Raw genomic sequence first — 18,631 nt, 5'->3', positions numbered from 1 at the left:
GAAGAGAAGGCAGCACGTTCAGAAACGGGTACTCTGCTCAACAAAACGAACATCTGCCGTTTCTCATCAGCGAGATTGAAGCTAATGATGAGCCACGAGTGTGCTGACAGAGAGAATGGAATTGAATTGTGTACAAGAGCCCCAGTGAGAGCAGACATATGTTTTAGAAAATGTTGTGGATAGAATATGGGTTTATATAGTGTGTGTCCGTGCATTCGCGCACATGTGTGTAAGCTAAGATACAGATGCCCGAGAGTGGGAGACACTGAAAATAGGCCTCTGCTATTTCTTTTGCAGTCCGTTTATCCATCCATGTTTATACAAGCAGATGAAGGGGTGTGTGTTACCGCAGGTAAAACAACCGTTGTATTCCTCCCATTTCAATCTCTGCTTTCACTAACAGATAATGGAATTACACATCAAAGAAGCTACTCTCTGTATCCAATTCTTCTGTGACCTCTACAAGCCTTTGTTCATATTCACCACAACAACTCCCAGCCCCAAGTCTCCGCCAGCAGGCTACTTATTCCCTGCTTCCTCTCCCCCTCTCTGCGTCTAGGGAGGGATTAAATTTAGATGAAAATGAAATATTCATTCCCACTCAGCAACTGATGGCCATCTTAATTTGATACATATTTTGATGCAATATCTCATTATTGTTCTTTTTCATTACCAAACACTTTTTAATTCACTGCGACGCTCCTTTGGGTAATTCTCGATACAAGCCCTTCTTTTGGATTTGACTTTGTTAAAAGTAGAATCGCAAAGTGCCATTACAGTTTTCTGTGGTCTCTTGAAATATGTCTGAGTCATTTCAGATGAGACATTTACACAGACCCCAAGCGAAAAGGATCTCAGGGAGCGTGCGAGAGGAGACTGCACACTCTATAGCTCGCTAGAAGAGTTAATCACATGAAAACTTCTCAGTCTCTCTCTGCTGCTGGTGCAGGGATAACGACAAGAAATTGAAGTGGCTCTGTGTTTGGAGAATTCAACCAAAAGTGGTGACCACAAACCCGATTTATCCCACTCAAGTTTCGGAGTGGTCACATTGCATACAGCTTCAAGTGCTGCGGAGCTTTAATGTCAGGGCTGTTTCCCAGACAATAATTAAATTTGGAGTCTTGCCTGCCCAAAGCATTTTAGGAAACCTAAGTGAAAAATGCATGTGACCAGGTGTTGTGGAGCCGAGGAAATGAAATCAACACGAAATCATGAAAGAGATTGATTAACTGACACTGATTAAGTGCTTTAAGTATTAGGTAGATAAAGTAATTGATTATTCAGTAAATCCCTGTCAGGCAGTGAATAACCTCAGTGCGAGAAAAAAAGAGACAACAAATGATAAATTAGTTTCATCAATCCGCAGATGAAAGAGACAACGTATATTAATCTGTCATTACTGTATGCTTCACTGGTAGATATATTATAATTCAAGAACGCTATGAATATATTTTCATCTGAACACATTTTCAAATCTGGCGATCCCTGTCTTGGGAAGAAAGCAGTGTGTGTAGAGCATTAGCAAATTGCAGACAGAATGCCGCGCACTCGGGCTACAGAATAAGGCATAAAAAGCTGCTACCATATCCAATAAAATCATTTGTGTACCGTCTTTTTCCATGTTGGCAAACATACAAATTATCTAAGGACGCAGACTATCTTTGGAGAGAGGTGGAAAAAAAATACTGCACTCGCATCCTTGAGCACTTTTGTCTTTATTAGAAAAACATTGCATCATCAACTGAAATGGTCCCTAGATGAGATGAGAGATTGCAAAACACGTCAGAAAGAGAAAAAGAATTATGAAAAGCAAGCAGAGGGAGACTAAAGAGGAGCACAGCATGTAAGAGGACAAATACAGGAGGAGTAGTCTTTTATTCCCTCCAACAAATAGAAGCTGCTGAATGAGACGGAGCGACCATCTGGCCTCAACTTAGAGCAATGCACTGTAAAAGCACTAAAATCAATGGCAACAACTCTACCTTGGATGCCCACCATTACCCAGATGGTGTACTTGGAGAACTGCAGGCCACCTAACCAAGAGCAGACACAGCACAGACAGAGAGTATCATGCTCAAATACCACCGCCCACCTCGATGAATTTCACTGGTTCGCTTATGTTGGTAACCAGTGTTGAGGAGCAACATTAGCTACCCTGCACTGACTATAAGAGAGCCCTCTGTTGGTTTTAGTGGAGTGGCTGTGACACAGAGTGCGTGCACAGACTTCCAAACCAAGTATCAAATTGCAAAAAAAAGAGAGGAAAAAACAGGGAAAACAGGGCTGCTGCACATCAGCTCTAAAAAAGCGCTCATTCCTAAATAAATTGTTCTATACAATACCCAACATTCTGTCCCCGAGAACAATGCGGTATCTTTACAATAATACACGCAGGCTGCATACACTCCAGCTGCTATGATAAATAAAATTACACAATGTAAATATGGTGAGATATATTTTCTTTTCTTTACCTTTCAAATATTTGTCTGTAAGGTAAACAAACTACATGAATACACACGTAGCTATCATGCATACAAATTCAGTTTTAAAAGATCCTATAGAGAGATGAGCCTTTCGATTTTTTTCTTCCCCTATTTTTGACATTCGGGTAAATTCTCAATTTCCCGTATGTCTCTACTCTTATGAAACACAAAAAAAAAAACATGCAACTAAACTGATCCTGCACTGGAAGCTATGATAGATTCTATAAAAAGCAATAGTAGGACTGTAGCACATTTCAGGGTAAATTTGTCAGCACTTTGACATTTTTAAAAATAAAAGGCTGTCAAGTCTATTTCGGGTCTTCAATTGAGCTGCTGCCAAGATAAAAATAAAGAAATAGATAAAGAAATAAGAGGGAAAAATGCCCTTTAACCAAAAAAATTTCAGGTTAGAGCAGAAGAAAGAGAGCCTGAGGATTTATGCAGTTTCTAATACATCACCAAAGTCCATAAAGTGTGATGTCAGGAGTCATGGCTCCTCACAACACTTTAGTCAATCACAGGTACACAGGCCTGCCAGATATCTCCATATTATGTTCAGCAGTAAACATTATTCCACACATCTTGAGTGTATGCATCCTGTTTCTTTGGCTTTAATTCAAAAAGCACATTAAATATGCAGAAGGTCAACAGCGTTCACTCAAGGTTATTGTGCAATAAACTGCTGCTATACATCTTCATGTTGGAGTCTGATAACTTTATTTTAAATTTAGCTTTTCAGGGACCACCCACAGTGCTCGCCAGGAATTATGAATTACAAAATCACTGTGGGATGTTGATGATTTGTAGATATGTCATAGAAAGAGACAACTGGTCTATTAAGGCAATTCACCCGCTGTTACTGTGTAACACATGGGCTATCCCTGTTTGTAACATTATTCCACTTTCGCCCATCATTTACAGCTGGGAGATGCTCTCACTCCCTGTACTCAGGCTGTTGTAATGGTATGTTAATGTGGACCAGTGCCATTTTGAGTAATTGTCCTGCACGGCACTCTGCCAAATGTCAAAAACGATTTGCCTTGTGACAAAAAAACGTATTGATCTTCATTCTGTTTCTGTCTCTTGGCCGCGCAAAACGTTTCAGCGCATTGCCAGCTCCGGATGACAATTCGCACATTGTTCCACTGTGAGTGATGAGAAAAAGACAAAGCCACCACACACCTGGCTTCATTTTTTTTAGGGTCTGTCACGGTGTAGATAAATGAAGTAACCAAGATTTACCTGAAAATGCTACTGTTTATATATCGTAAGCGTGTTACTCTGTGATTTGATGATATTGTGGGAACATCCTTGTCCCCTTAATATATTATATAAGACGATATTAAACTTTTGGATGGAGCTTGTTTGTTTTTTTTTATAACTGTGTTCTTTAATTTGACAGACTGTCTTTAAAAACTTACTTCCAGAAGGCATGGCAATGAGCCTTATTTAGCTGGTGACTCAACATGCTGGCTGTAGCAAATGTAACAGACAAAGCAGGGTGCATAGAGGTCACACTAACCCACAATATTTCATTGCATGGTTTCCGAGTGTTTCTCGATATTACTGGCAGCGTGCGCTTTAATGCACTCATCTCTTGTTGCTTACCATTTGCACGTCGTTTAAGTAAATCGAATATTTACATCCGACCCGGCTGTAGAGAGCGGTAAATGAAAGCGACTGTTTATTTACTACAAAAACTATTTGCTGTCGCGGAGAAAGCGGAACGCTGAAATGCACTGAATAGGCAGCAACTTTCAGGGTTACAGTACAAACGTGTGTGTGCAAATGTAACCGTGGACAACTTACCTATTCGAATAACATGAGGCATCCCGTAAGAGTACTGAATCCAAAAGAGACATGCAATCAGCGATGTCCAGTAATCCCTAATCGCACTCCGGGGGAACAGCCAAGTATTTCGCATGGTTGTAAAGTCGCGGGATCCACTTTTTTAAAATTCCAAAGACGAGTCAAAATTGCTCATCAAAACTGAATTCGACGGAGCATATATGGATTTTGGAGTCTGCGACAAATCAGCGCTCATTGTACTTGGTGCAACATTCTCCCGGGGTTTCTTTTTTTTTCTGTTTCTCACAAGTCTAAAAGCGACCCGATCAGGATGAAGCCGCCAGTCCCTCACAGGCAGATCAGCGAAACACCTGCGAACGCAGGCTGCAACAATTAGCCTGCAGGAGTCTCTTTATCCCCTCCTACCGACGATGCTATCTGTCTGCTGGCAAGTACCACGGCAACAGCCGAGCCGGACTCCTACACCTCTGTTGAAGAGGAGAACTGCGCCTGCGGAACTTTGGGTCGTCTCGGACGATTCTGCCGTCCGAAAGCCAAACAGAGAAAAAGCGCAGAGGATTTTCAATACACTTAAGTGGCACGAAATAAAATGCTTGTTGGAGTTTAGTCACTCCGGTCTTTCATTCCATTAACGCTAACAGTTCAGAACACAGTGGAGGAAAGCAGCTCCGTGACGCTCCGCTCCAGTTGCGCACGGTGATTGCACAGGGCTGGTTATCGAAGAACGTCCAATCTGCTCAAAGGGACCCCCGTTAAACAGTGTTGATTTTACAAATCTTCCAGTTTGTGCTGGATGGAAAGGTAGTGCTGAAAGCTGTGCATCAGCGTGCGTCTGACGAGCCTCCTTCCACGGTGCCACTAGAGGCACGCGTCGTTACGCATAGTTGTCAACTATGTCCAAGAAGTGTTTTATGGAGGTGAGAGGGATCCGAATGATCACTTGATTCACTGCTTGTTCCAAATGCTGTGTACACGTACATTATGGTATTCTTAATATCTTCTCATTTTTATTATACAGTATTTTTGGGTTTGTCTTATTGTGATCTGTTGTTGTTGGAGCTTCTTGTCTTTTTTCAGACACTTAGATAGAAATTGGATAGAAATTGCAATATACTTCTTTGCCCCAAGTAAAAAGAAAAAAAAAACATCCAGCTGCCTAGAGCACTGTGAATAGGATAAATTATTAGCATGAAAGAAATAAGTGCCAAGTGAGGATTGGGCCACTCAGAAAGCAGGTTTCTTTTTTTTTTTTTAATCGCTATTATTGGAGACGTTCTGTCAGTGTCCGTGAGTGCATTAATCCCCCAACTGTTTGACGCCTGCCTGCCATTAAAAGAAGAAGAAAAAAATCAGACCCGTCAACCATAAACTGCAGGTCACATGCATATACATAAGCAGAGTGCTTATTATGTCTCATTCTCCACAGCCTGGACAGCCTGGATGTATGGAATTTGCTGCTTAAATTACACATTTTACTTTTTGAGTTATGCCTTACTGAAACAGGCAACTTAACCTTATAAGTTAAATTTTATAAGATTCAAGCTAAAGCTCTCCAGGATTCAAATAAAACTGTTTAAATTAAACATGCTTTTAGTTGATTAATCATATATAAATATATGTTTTACTTTAAAATGAATAGCTACATGGATAGATGTGTCGTTTCCTAGAAACGTTTACTAGGATCTGACATCAAGGGAATCAAATTATATTTTTAAGCTTGATTTCTGACAAGTCAATACTGGAAAAAAATATGAATTGATATTTTGTTTTAACATTAATGATTTGCAACTATTACGCATGTTTTTAAAAATGCACCGCTACTCTTGTATACTTAATGAAAGCTGTTGATGAGATAGTGCTGTGGCTCATTGGTTTTATTTTTCTGCTTGGAATGGGGGAGAGGAATAAACTGTGCATTACGGGGCATGCAAGCAAGAACAAGCCAAACTGACTGCCACTGCATATTCATGTCTCACAGAGCAGATTTATCACCTCTTGGCACAATGTAAGGACTATCAACGTGAGTTATGTGGCCCGGCTCTCGCATTATCGAGATTCATTGACTTGCTGCTCTTTCAAATACAAAATGTACACAGCTCTAGCAAACAAGACATTCTGGGTCTGTGGGTGCCCTCTATAGAGAGATGGCGGTCTGTGCTCTCAATCACTTCGGCTGATTCAGGCCCGAGAGCAGGGGAGATCCCCATTGTGACAAATAGTCAATTTAAAATATAAAATGTATATTTCAGTCAGTTTTCCACACTGTCAGAAGTTGTGGCAACCAGATATCAGTCGTGTCTGTTTCTTACTGCAGCTGGCAGTAAATCTTCATACCACCATCAGTTTTGTCTCCCTGTCATTGTAAGAAGCGCCATAGGTTACAATATTCCTCCCATATTAAAAGTACTAGGAATACACTTTATTAACACAAAGGGAGTAAACAGAAATTCTCCAAATCTGTCATACACAGCCATGTTTTTCATTTTATATTGAACTTTTTTTTTAATCCAGGGTGAAGGAAGAGGCAAATCTGCTCCTTATGTAAAAGTGTTGATGTAAAAATACACCATAACAAGTCAAAAATTCAAAATCCTACATAAGTAAATTAAAGTACACAAGCATTCAAATTAAAATATACTTCAAGTATTCAGTTTTAGAGTAGAACAGAATCACATCACACTGTAGATTTAACCTCGGTTTGGACTAGCAACTCTTTTTTTCTCAGATCCGTAAAACTGGTGAAAGTACCACACTCACATAGATGTCCTTGATGAAATTAAATTTATAAAGGCAAAATATTTTCATCTACATTTAAAATCCACTTAAACACATATGAAAACAGGTCCGGCAATTTTGAACTTTTATGTCAGTCATCACAGCAGGAGAGCATTCATCAAAATACAGTTCAAAAAGCAGTTGCACACACTTGGAAACATTTGTATGTTTGAACAGACTTCATGCTGAAATTTTTAAAAAGTGGCATTTTGTTAAGGAGTGAAATGTATAGTAACAACCACCATTGAAATAACTTCACTCTCAGAGTAAATTAATAGTAGTTTAAGTTGACACTTTTTAAGCAAGTCGTACATATATGGCAACACAGTGGGTCATTTTTATTTTCTTTAAGAAATGATTGCTGTTGCATTTACAACCTGCCAACGATCAATTCCTCGTCTGGCAAGTTGGTATAACTAATGGCTCCAAGCATCAAGTCTCTATTGTAAAGCTGGAGACATTGACAGGAGGTGCACTTATGTTACTGGATTGATCAGCACACATTTTGTTTATTTTTGTGAAGATTTTCAGAGAGAAGAAAGGACGGTCAATTTACACGACTCTGTTATTGGCTAGAAAAGATGTGCAATCCAAGATGTGAGATTGCTCATAATTATTTGGAGAAATTGCGGCTGCTTTGATTGAGCCTTAACAATGAGTCATGTGTAGCTTTTTCACGATTGATTTTGCTTTTCTCCTTAGAAAAAAAAAACCCTATAAAGAACTCTGCCACCAGACTGAGCATAATGCTGAAGATCGAACATCTCCCCTCAGCAATGGTCAATTGGAACTCATCGCTAAGTTTAATGTGGTTATAAATTAGCTGCCTTTTGAAGTCTTTTTGATGGGATTTGCTTTTTTTGAAGGAGAAGCTTTGGCTTTGTTGAAAGAAAAGATAATTGTTTCACCAAAAGTCCACAAAGTCAACTTTTCAAACTATGAGGGAGAGGTATTGATCTCGTGAAGAAAAGATAGTGACAAATCAAAAATGGTTTTGAAGACACAGAAGCATGTTTGGGAATGAATATTCTGTACTTGGGCTTTCAGTGGAAGTGGAATAAAGTACACCTGTGAGGGCAATTTCACATTTTTGTATTATGAAGTGTCTACATAGACTCTAAAATAAATAAAAAATCAACCTTTTTAATGAAAACCAGAGCTCAGAAAAGATTCATGAAATAGGGTGGAATGTCAACTGACTGTTGATTGCACATACTGCTCCCGTGGTTTGTGACAAGCCCATCATATCAGGTCAACAATGCCCCTGCAACTTTTGTGGGCAGACAGACAACTGTATGTCCGTTTGCCCTGTTCAACCATACTAGAACAATAGAGCTGCTTTGCTGACAGATTTAACTCTTGTTAGGGTCTCACACTCTTATAATTCAAGGTGAGGTGCCATGTGAAGACAAGGTTATGAGGAATTGGCCCAATTCGTGCGTTGATTGCAACATTTACTGGGGCTTTAGAGTACTCTGGCTTCGAGTTACGGACTGCTCAAGACGTATGTGCTGCTGCTGACGTATGTGGCGGTGGCGTGTTGGGGAGAAGGGAGACAATCACAACCCTGATCAGTCATCCAGACAGTCTGTGAGATGGGAAATGACTGCTAGCGGGGTTCAGCCACTGGTTATAGATGAGAAAGGCACAGGGTAATAATAGATTCCTGACCAACCTGATTTATCAATTGAATTATTAGTGTTATCATCCTTACTGTCCCCATCATCTATCTTCAATAAATACTGAATGCCAGCTTACGATGGTGAAGCAGTATGAATGTGTAAAAGAAAAAAGAAAAACAAATACCACAGTTTCATGACCTTTAAATCGACACCTCTACATTTGAAGCTTAGGCTCAGAAAAAGCACGATGAATGTTGTGGCTACAAAGATGACTAGAATTTTCTGCTGCACAGTTACATACATTGACGCTTTTAATCTACAAAATGGGACAAGAAATTTCCCAACTCCTCACAGGGAGGGCAAAAAAACATTACTTGATATAAATTCAAGGTTGCATAAGTCAGATTTATGCATCTATGGAAAGCCTCCAGTCCTCCTGCTCAAAGCCTTATTCTGACCCACTTGGGGGAACACATATATTTCACCACGAATCTCAAGCTTGCACATAGAGCAAAGATCAGCTTGCCTGCCAAACTGTCCCATTCTGCATGTTGATACAAGCTTGTTGTGATGAAAGCTGAGTCTCTTGCTACAAAGCCAAACAGTTTTCAGTGGAAGAGTCTGCACTGTCCATGACCAACGGTTGTGCATGAAGTGAGGAAAATAGCCAGGAGCGTAGTATTTTTTTTTTTTTCTTCCAACATTCGTAGCCATGAATTCGTCCACCAGGGCCAGACTACCAGCACAGTTCTACTGTAACCTCCTGGGTTTTGTGGCCAACCTAACACCATCTTTTCTCACCACATGCCTTAATTTCAATTTTTTTTCTTCTGAATACTTCTTTCCCTTTTCCCCAAACAAAATTTAAGGTGCAGATGCAGTTTTGACACAGTGGAGGAGACACAGCATGCATACAGATGAAGCAAGAGCCTGGGATGGTGGCCAAATTTAACTTTTTGCTCAGTGTGAGCAGAGTCACTCTATTTTTAGGGTTGCAGAATGGCATTATTCATCCAGCTGGACATTTGTGTAAAGTATGTCTTAATTACTCCATGAATTCTTAAGTTATTGCCCAAAATGTGTTGTGTGAGGTTGACCTTGACCTTTGACCACGATATTAGTTCAGTTAATATCAGTTAATTCAAGCAAATGTTTGTGTTAAGTGTGAAGAAATTCTCTTAAGGTATTCACAAGACATGATATTGATGAGGATGGGACAAAAATATAAAAAAGACCACACCGCTTAAAGCCTGTGGGCATAGTTGTCGCCAGGATAGAGCCTAAAAACTGGTCTACAAACAATAACAAAACCCAGAGTGATTTAGTTTTCACGTGAATGGTCCTTGATATTCAAGGAGACCTTTAAGGTCAAGATAGCAAACTGGAGAGTTACAATCACACTTGACAACTTCTCTTAGAAAACCTATAGAGTGCAATCAAGGAGAGATTAATTTTCTCGTAAAACTCTCTGTGATTACACTTGACCCTGTGTACACTGTATGCATCACCAATTCTGGGCCTACACTCCGGCTGTCATCAGAATGCTGTCAGCATCAGGGTGTTGCATTTTCTTATGCTGAGTTTGTTTTATTTGTATGGTCAGTGCCATGCTGTGGATGTAATGGTTTTTGAGGTTTTAGTGTTTCATCTGACACCGTGTAGCTGGTAAACACAATATATTCTTAGAAGCTATGGGGTAAACATTTACATTTGTGCAGATTTATACAAATCAATTTTGAAAAATGTAGGGTTGCTGTGTAAAATGAAATATATATGTAAATAAAAACATAATACAATGTTAAGTCGTATATCACAAGAAAACAATTTTTCAGAAGTCATCAGGTGGATTCTGATGTACTGAATCCAATTAATTCACCAAAATAGCTGACTGGCTACCATTTACAAAATACTTCAGTTTTTAAATGTTAAAACTATGTAAAATAGTTAAATGAGATTTAATCAGAAATTGTAAGATACTGTCCTCTCACCTGTTTAAGGTTGCCCCTATATTTCACCTTTTAGCAATATGTAACAATTAAAAAAAAAAAAAAAAGATCCAAATTTTAAAAAAACACCGGAATAAACTTTACAAACCTATAAATTTACTTTCCTGTTACCAGCATTTATGTAATCCAAGGTTAGAGTTAAGGTCAAAAGGTCATGCAGAAATTTAAAAACTGATTGTTGCTTTGTGTACCTGATACACTTCCATTTCATACAAACCCAGTTTCATTAAAACTACTTGAATAGCTTTGGAAGAAAATAAGCAGCTACGCCCCATTTGCACCATTTGTGCCTAAATTCAGGGGTCAAAATGTGTTTTAGTCATTTCTGTTTTTTTGGTCATTTTTTTGGTCTTAGAACTGACATGGAAACAAGAACCAGCCAACAATTTTATTTTAATCATCACTTTCAGTTTCAGTGGCAGAAAATTGACTGTAGACGAGTGTATTTAGTTAAAAATAGTACAAATATAAACATATCAAACTGAAACTGAGAAATATTATTGTTGGGTGTAACTTGTAAGATGAGTGGATATGAAAGGAGGGCGTTTCAAAAGTGAAGGCAAGGGTTTAACCACTCTGTGAAAGTCTGTGTGGTCAAACAGCAATTGCAGAATGATATTTCTCATCATGAAATTGTAGAGAATTTCATAAAAATGGTCAATTATATCATTCAGAGAAATTGGAACATTTCTGCAGAAACAACTACTAAATTTTGAACAAACATGTGTGCTCAACCGTGTTCATTATTGTATTTCAAGCCAACATGAAAATGGTAACGGGAAAGCTTCTAAACAAATATTATTAACATAATTACATGTATTTACATATTAGTCGCCTAGCTTCATAGTTTCTGATGAGTAAGGATCCTGTAACTTAATACTGTACTTAATAAGTTTTTTGCTCATTACTGACTTAGTGGCTTTAAATATATTATCTCCTGCTGCTGGAAACACATTTTCTGTATGTTCATTTAACATTTTGTAGAAGAAAAGTGTGAAATGGACACTGTGGACCGCTGTGTCTATTAAATGTTTTGCCATGATACCAGGTTAGCTTGCTATGCAAATCAATATCCAGAAACACCAAATTTTCTCTCAGCCTGAAGTCATTTATACACGTAGCGTGCATCATTTGCACATCTGTGAAGGCACCATAAAATCTGAACAAACTATACAGTTTTCAGACTTACAAATATTTTAAAAATGAAGCCTGAAATCTTGTTTCTTTTTAAAAACTACAGAAATTAGTCTCCAAATGTTTTAGATTTTTCCAGATGTTCAGATTTACTCTTGTTTTTACATGTTATTTATTTATTTATTTTTAACTTTACTGAACTGTATTATAATGTCCAATCCAGTGGAGCACTGGAGCTTGAAGCAGTCAACAGCACAAGCAACAATCAAATCCTTGGTAGACTTACACCGCTAGAGCTCATGTTCCTGAGATACTGCTGACGCTGTGTAGAGAGGATTATCCAAATCCCATTTTCTTCCTACTTTTCAGTATCCAAAAGGTCCCAACTGTTCTGTGTGAAAACCACTGTTAGCTATATAAAAGAAAAATATAAAGGGTTCAGAACAGTAGTTCATCAGGTTTTATAGGGCACTCTCAAAACATTTTGCAAGTAAGGGTCAAATAAAAGTGCCAAACGTTAGAACCTGCAGTTTACAACACTGTAGAAGATGTTATATAGAGTCAAGTAATATTCAAAGTCTGCTCCCAAACCTAGAAAGTCTGCTGTTCATCTCAGCAAATGAGGCAATGCTGCACCTCCCTTACATAGAGTGAAGAAGAGTGAATACTTTTTGGATAATGGAAAAAGATGAATGCTCACTAATGCTGATTTTCGTCCTGAGAGGTGGACTTGCAGCAATGCAAACTGCAATGTATCAGGCGTTTAAGTTTAGAATGCGCATATAAACATATGGCTAATTATTGGTGTTTTAGTTAAGAGTTACAAAAAGGTCATCTACAAAGCACCCTTAAAGCGTGTTTACTAGCTCCAGAGTGTGCTTCAAAGAGATGCAACGTGAGAGCTTGGTATCGTGGCGTGCGTTGCAAGTGCTCCAGCATCCAGTACCCACAAGGCTTTGTTTGGGAGGTTATCTTTACTCTCTACTCAGTTCACTCGAGTAGCCCATCTATCAGTGACGGAAAGAGAGCAGTGGTGACAGCCACAGTACGATTAGACGCTATGTCTGCTAATATTGCACAGGCAGCTGAACAGGGCCAGCCTTTGTTGTTGTTTACACAGCATTTGCCCATCATTAGTCTTGGCAAGGCTTGCTGCCTACTCCTTTTATATTAATTAAAACGAATATACAGTAAAGACTGCACGTGTGGCTCCCAGCCAGTATTTTGAAGTAAGACTCAATTAACCTCAATGACCCTGTCTAACACAAACAATGAGACATTAATTATATGCAGCATCCAACCCAGACAAGCTTAGTGGCTTCAAAACTACATTATAAACGGTTGAAAATGCAATTCCACCTTGTTTTTGTTTGCGTCTGCCAAATCAATGGCCCGTTAAAAAAAATCTGCAACAACATGAAATGGCTATCATGAAAGTACAAGTGTTTGCTGGGCATGTAAGCTTTTATTGATTTAGCTTTAATGTTAGGCATGACAAGGTGACAGCCTTAAGCTTGTCATGAATCAAGAGTACAATGGGCTTACTCGCCACGTAGTTTTGAATGTCCAGCGTGGCTATGAGGGTCGCTGAATGTGATGTAAAGGTAATCATATTACAATGGATAATACTGGTCAAGTTAACAGACACTGCACAAGGGTCAGACAGCATGGCAGCTTAAAGAGTCCATTCATTCTCATGTGTGTATGTGTGAGATGCATGTTGAGTAAACCCATAGATCCTAATCTGACGCGTCCACGCACGCGTTCACACAACCTGTGAAAGAAAATGTCTCACCAATTTGAAACATTCTTAAATTTGTGCACAATATAGAAATTTGCAGACTTTCATGTTATCACATTGGCAGTTATGAGTAATTGCACCCTGCAGCAGTCCCTTCCCCTGGACAACTTTTAATTATGTTACAAAGTGCACATGCTCTCCTGCATTAATATCACTGCTGGAGTCTTGCACAATTACATTCACTGGTGTTGTACAAGTCTAACTTCTCTAAATCGCGAAAACATGTTTATTAATCTTATAAGATAAACTCACGCCATGTTATTTGTTGATGTGAGTCAGGGATAATCCTTTGTGTTGTGTTTGATAAGCAATTTCAAAATCATGTGCAGCAAAGCCGTGGAATGCTTACAGAAGCTGAAAGGCAGCAGGGGAGCTGAAGTCTCTCCTTTGAAGCAAGAGAATAACAGAGATAGATTGCTGACAACGTGAATGAATCAACTCACTGTAACATATTCTTCGGGCACCGTGGATCATTTATGTCTTGTATGGCCTATGTCTGGAACATCTCTCCCCGTGGAGATAAATGTGTGTGTGTGTGTGCTGTCCATCATTGCAGGAGCATATAAGTGTGAAGTGAAGCACATACCAACCAGCAGCATGTCACTCACAGTTTCATGTTGGGCAAGTCCCGCTTGTCACACTTGAGTCAAGGAACATGCAGAGGTGTGATTGCTTCACAACCAGCTTCGACTGACAAATCAAGATCTAAAATATATACCTTTATCTTTTTTTTAGGAAGTAGAAAGCAAAATCTCACTTCTTCACTCTCTTTGTGCGTATATATATTCAAAATTTAAAATAAATATCAGCATTTAATCGTTTTTATTATGCAGCTCACATTGTGAAGCTGTGTAGCCAGCGGACTGCTTCCAATTAAAAATGTTACAAGAGGAGCTTGATTAGTTTGATATTTTATCAGATAGGGTGTAAAGAAAGGAAAGAACTAGCTCACAAATATGCTATTTTTACACCTTATTAATATTTCATATGATTTTCAACCAATTTTCTAGCGAGAATTAAAAAGACCTTTGGACTGCATCTGATGAGATAAGATGAAGATGGAACCATAAAGGTGTAATGAGATGCCAATATTAACTTTAAAAATCTTACGTTCTGTTTTACATTTGCTATCAAGGTGTTTTTTCACAGAAAATCTTTTAGATATTTAAAAGTTGATGATTATAAAGTGTGCTTTTGTTCAGATACAAAACACCTATTTAAAGGCTAACTGACTTATACATCGGTGCACCGGAAGAATGACCACCACACCTCCTAGTAATCAGTGAGTTGGGTAAGGAAAAAAGTATCATGAGAGACAGCAGCCGTTTAGAAATGTACTCTCTCAATCAATGTACACTGCACTGTGCTGGCTTAATCAAAGATCTTGTACATGGATAATTGCTACAAGTGAACCTTGCCTGGCTGACATTTACATATTGAGTTACAGGAGTCAGTTTCACTCTGACTCAATCTTGTGGATCACTGCATGTGATGTTATCTGCGTGGAGCCGAAAGCATCAAAAGTGCTTTAGTCAAATAATTTTTCACATACCAGCGTGGTTACAGTTTGACGTTGATTGAGCTCCGTGGACAGCTAGAATGCAGTTTTTATCGATTGCCAAGATCCAGTAATTTTGCAGAAGAGGATGACGGAACTGCCTTATATAGAAGTGTGCAAGCAAACAGTTATGACAGGATAATGTGCTAACATTTGACCAATCATTAATTAATAAGCCATTTTATATTGATTGATGTTTTATGACTGTTTGCCTCTAGGCTACTCCTGTGGTTTGGAATACCTGTAAGGATTGGTGAGATAAAATCGGTGGGGTTACATAATAATTGACACAGAGACACATGATAAAAAATTATATTTTTTTTGCTAAAAAATAATTGACTCTTACTTGTTAAGTCCAAAAAGACAAATCAAGCTCTGTCCAACTAAAGAAACTGGTGGCGTGTAGTGGCAGATTGGCTATCGGGAACACCAGTTCTGGTTGTCCAGTGGCTTGAAGGTTATTTTGGTCTGCAGTGAACAGTGATCTGAATCAACAATACTGTAACATAAATGACTGTATTTATGATTTTACTCATCAGGCATGATTTTCTCAGCCACAGACTGTGTGCTTTCTCTCTCTGTAGTACACAGGTGCACAAGCCAGAGACGCACATAAATGCACACATGCGGCCTCTCTTGCTCTTTCAGCAAGACAGACAATGTGAACCCTTTTATCTAAAATGTTAGACAAGTCATCCAATGTGTGAATGACACATAAATATATGACGAGATGCATCTAAATGCTGTAAAAGTGCTAGTGAGGAACCCCTGACAGTCTAAAATATGAGCTAACCCACTGATAACCTGTTTTACCCTGTTGTAGGTCATGACTGGGTTCAGTTAATGTATGAACGTGAAGTTTTTGCTTCTCTTTTGCTCTATCTGTATTTCACTCTATTTGAGAAGTACTGGCTGTTTTTATGTCTGGCCTTTTACACAGTGACTGGTGTATTCCTAGTGGATTATCAGTGATGCATCCAAGTTTTCAAGCTACCTAATGACTTGAAAACTCAGTTCATACGTGCATATCTGTTAGTCCCAGATTTTTGCATTTTACAATCTGGATTCCATACCTCTAAGGACAGATATAATGATATAAAACAAAATAACATCAGAGATGTACCAATATACCTGTACTGACATTAGCTGTAATGTTTAAAACCTAGAAACACAATATCCTAATGATAATTGTTCTTTTTGTATAGATTTTATACAGTTAGTTGTTTGCATAATAAGACGAGGAGACTTGGAGATGTCTTCCCTGTGGGGGTGACTTTGATGATGGTTCTGACCATTTCACCATGTTACCACCAGCCACCCTGGCACACCACAGGCTAGTCAGACCTGGGTTTGTTATATGATGTGGTAATCAGCAGCCTATAATATGTCCTTTCATTTCAGCTACAGCCAGTGACTTCTTCTTTTGGTGACAGTGGCAAGTTCCTTAACTCCTTTCCAATGGGCCTGTCCTCCGATGCCCTCTGATGCATTTGACCTACAGTTGTGGTCAGAAGTTTACTTGCATTCATCATGTGCATGAGTGTCATGGTAATTTGGTGTGTTTAATGATTTCTTTGAACTGTTCTTGTTCAAGGGAGGAATGATTGCACAGCATACATCTTTAATGAGTTTGAATTTATTTTAGATTTTCTTTAATCCACACAACGTTAAAAGTATACAGGCTCAAATATATCCACACACTCCCTTGAATCTTTGAATAAGTGGTGCTGAAGTGTCTTTTAACTTAATAAGGTCAAGGCTTATTAACTTCTAATTAATGATCATGATTGACTACAACTGTTTGTATTTGCCAGCAGAAAAAGGATTTGTTTGACAATACTCATTGGATTGACCAATACTCAGACAGGAAAGTCATTTCGATTAAGGCCATACATTTTGTCTCTATTGATCAGTTTTCCTTGTTTTTATTAAAATAATATATATTATGGCATCTACTCAAAGAGATCCAGCTGTAAGTAAGCAACCTCCATTTTGTTAAATAACAAGCTTTGGCTTCAGCAGGGAATAGCCTTAAAGATTAGAATTTCAACTCTTAAGTGTTTCACCACTGGGAGGTTGCAAAGGTCTAATTAGCCACTGTGTCTGCTCTGTCGATGATGGCAGACCTCTTCTTTCCATGCCAAGCGATCTCCAGTATACTGAATCTCTGTATCACATTGACAAGCACAACTGTGTTTGTTTCACATGTGCTTCTTGGTACTCCCCATGGGAATGCTTCTGAGGAGAAGTTACAGCAATTATCCATGGACTAGAAAGTGAAAGGTGGAAGGATTTGTATTTACCAGGCAGTGAGTGGTTAACAACAATACAATATGCCAGAATTATGAGGATTAGAGCCCTGGGATTTGTGTGGAGTCAATGAAATTTCAATCAACACCTTAGTGCTGCCTGAGTAAATTGAAAGACTTTGGGTGAAGAAGGGGAGTTGTATGCTGTGGGAAAGAACAAATGAGGAGACAATTAGTTTTTTATTTTACCCGTAAGGTGCATATAATATTCCAGATTTTTTCAGTTTACTACAAATATGTAAAAGAAATAGAACAGCAAGTGAGACATCACAGTATGATGAAAATTAAGGTTACCCAGGAGGCCTTTCTGGTGAACTGAGATGAATGGCTTAGCAAGCTGTGTGGAGGTTAAACTCGTAGTTTCCTTTTCACAGAAGTGTCTCCCTTTTAGTCTAGCTAAATCGCTATGGTAACTGATGCTGAACAGATAACGTGGTCAGGTTAAGTTCATAGTTTCAGTTTAAAAGCAGCTGGAAGCAACAGATTTTACCTGACGCTTCCATTTATGACATGTTTTAAGCGAAATATATTGTCTACCGGGGGAATCAATTTTATATGTGAAATTGCTAAGCCACCACTCTGTAAAGCACAAACTGTTAATTGCATTGTCAGAGGATTGTGTGTTTATTCTTTTGGTAATGCAGAAAATTCCTAAATGGTATACTCAATTGTAATCTGCTGCTTACTAGATTACTGCTCAAATTGTAGCAACTAGAGAGCAGGAACACACACCAACAATACCTGTTCATTCAATAAAATGAATTTCAGTTTGATCTGAAGAAGATTTCCATGTCCTCCTTTATTAGACTTTGGGTAGAAAATTGAATCTTTATGTGCACAAACATTAAAGTAAAACGCTTCAGAGCTCTAATCCTCAACCATCACCTTCAAAATAAACAGCAATCAGCAATCAGAGCACACTTAGCATAAAATAATTAACTTGCATAAAATAATTAACTTGAATTAAAATGTTTATTTTACTTCTCTTTGCACTAAATCCAAGAATAAAGATTTTCAGATGCATTAATCTCTTGTCTAGTGAGAGATTAATGCTGCACTTCAAAGGTTTTTTTTTAATGTACTTTATAGCTTTTCAATCACCATTCTAATATCATCATCAACTTATAACGC

The 18,631-nt window shown here is 38.5% G+C and overlaps 1 protein-coding gene across 1 annotated transcript in view; it reads right to left on the bottom strand.

Annotated features, from left to right (window-relative positions):
* grik3 (glutamate ionotropic receptor kainate type subunit 3) overlaps nucleotides 1-5,131 on the bottom strand; it is a 92,110-nt gene extending 86,979 nt beyond the window's left edge. Inside the window, exon 1 of the mRNA XM_006791680.3 lies at nucleotides 4,296-5,131. Coding sequence (XP_006791743.1) covers nucleotides 4,296-4,410 — 115 coding nt within the window. The 5' untranslated portion in view covers nucleotides 4,411-5,131. The remainder of the gene's footprint in view (nucleotides 1-4,295) is intronic.
* Nucleotides 5,132-18,631: the final 13,500 nt, after the last annotated feature.

This window comes from Neolamprologus brichardi, chromosome 11, assembly GCF_056152115.1.
Source record: "Neolamprologus brichardi isolate AB-2024 chromosome 11, ASM5615211v1, whole genome shotgun sequence".
NCBI classification, from domain to species: Eukaryota; Metazoa; Chordata; class Actinopteri; order Cichliformes; family Cichlidae; genus Neolamprologus; species Neolamprologus brichardi.
This window is presented reverse-complemented; position numbering and strand designations above follow the sequence as displayed.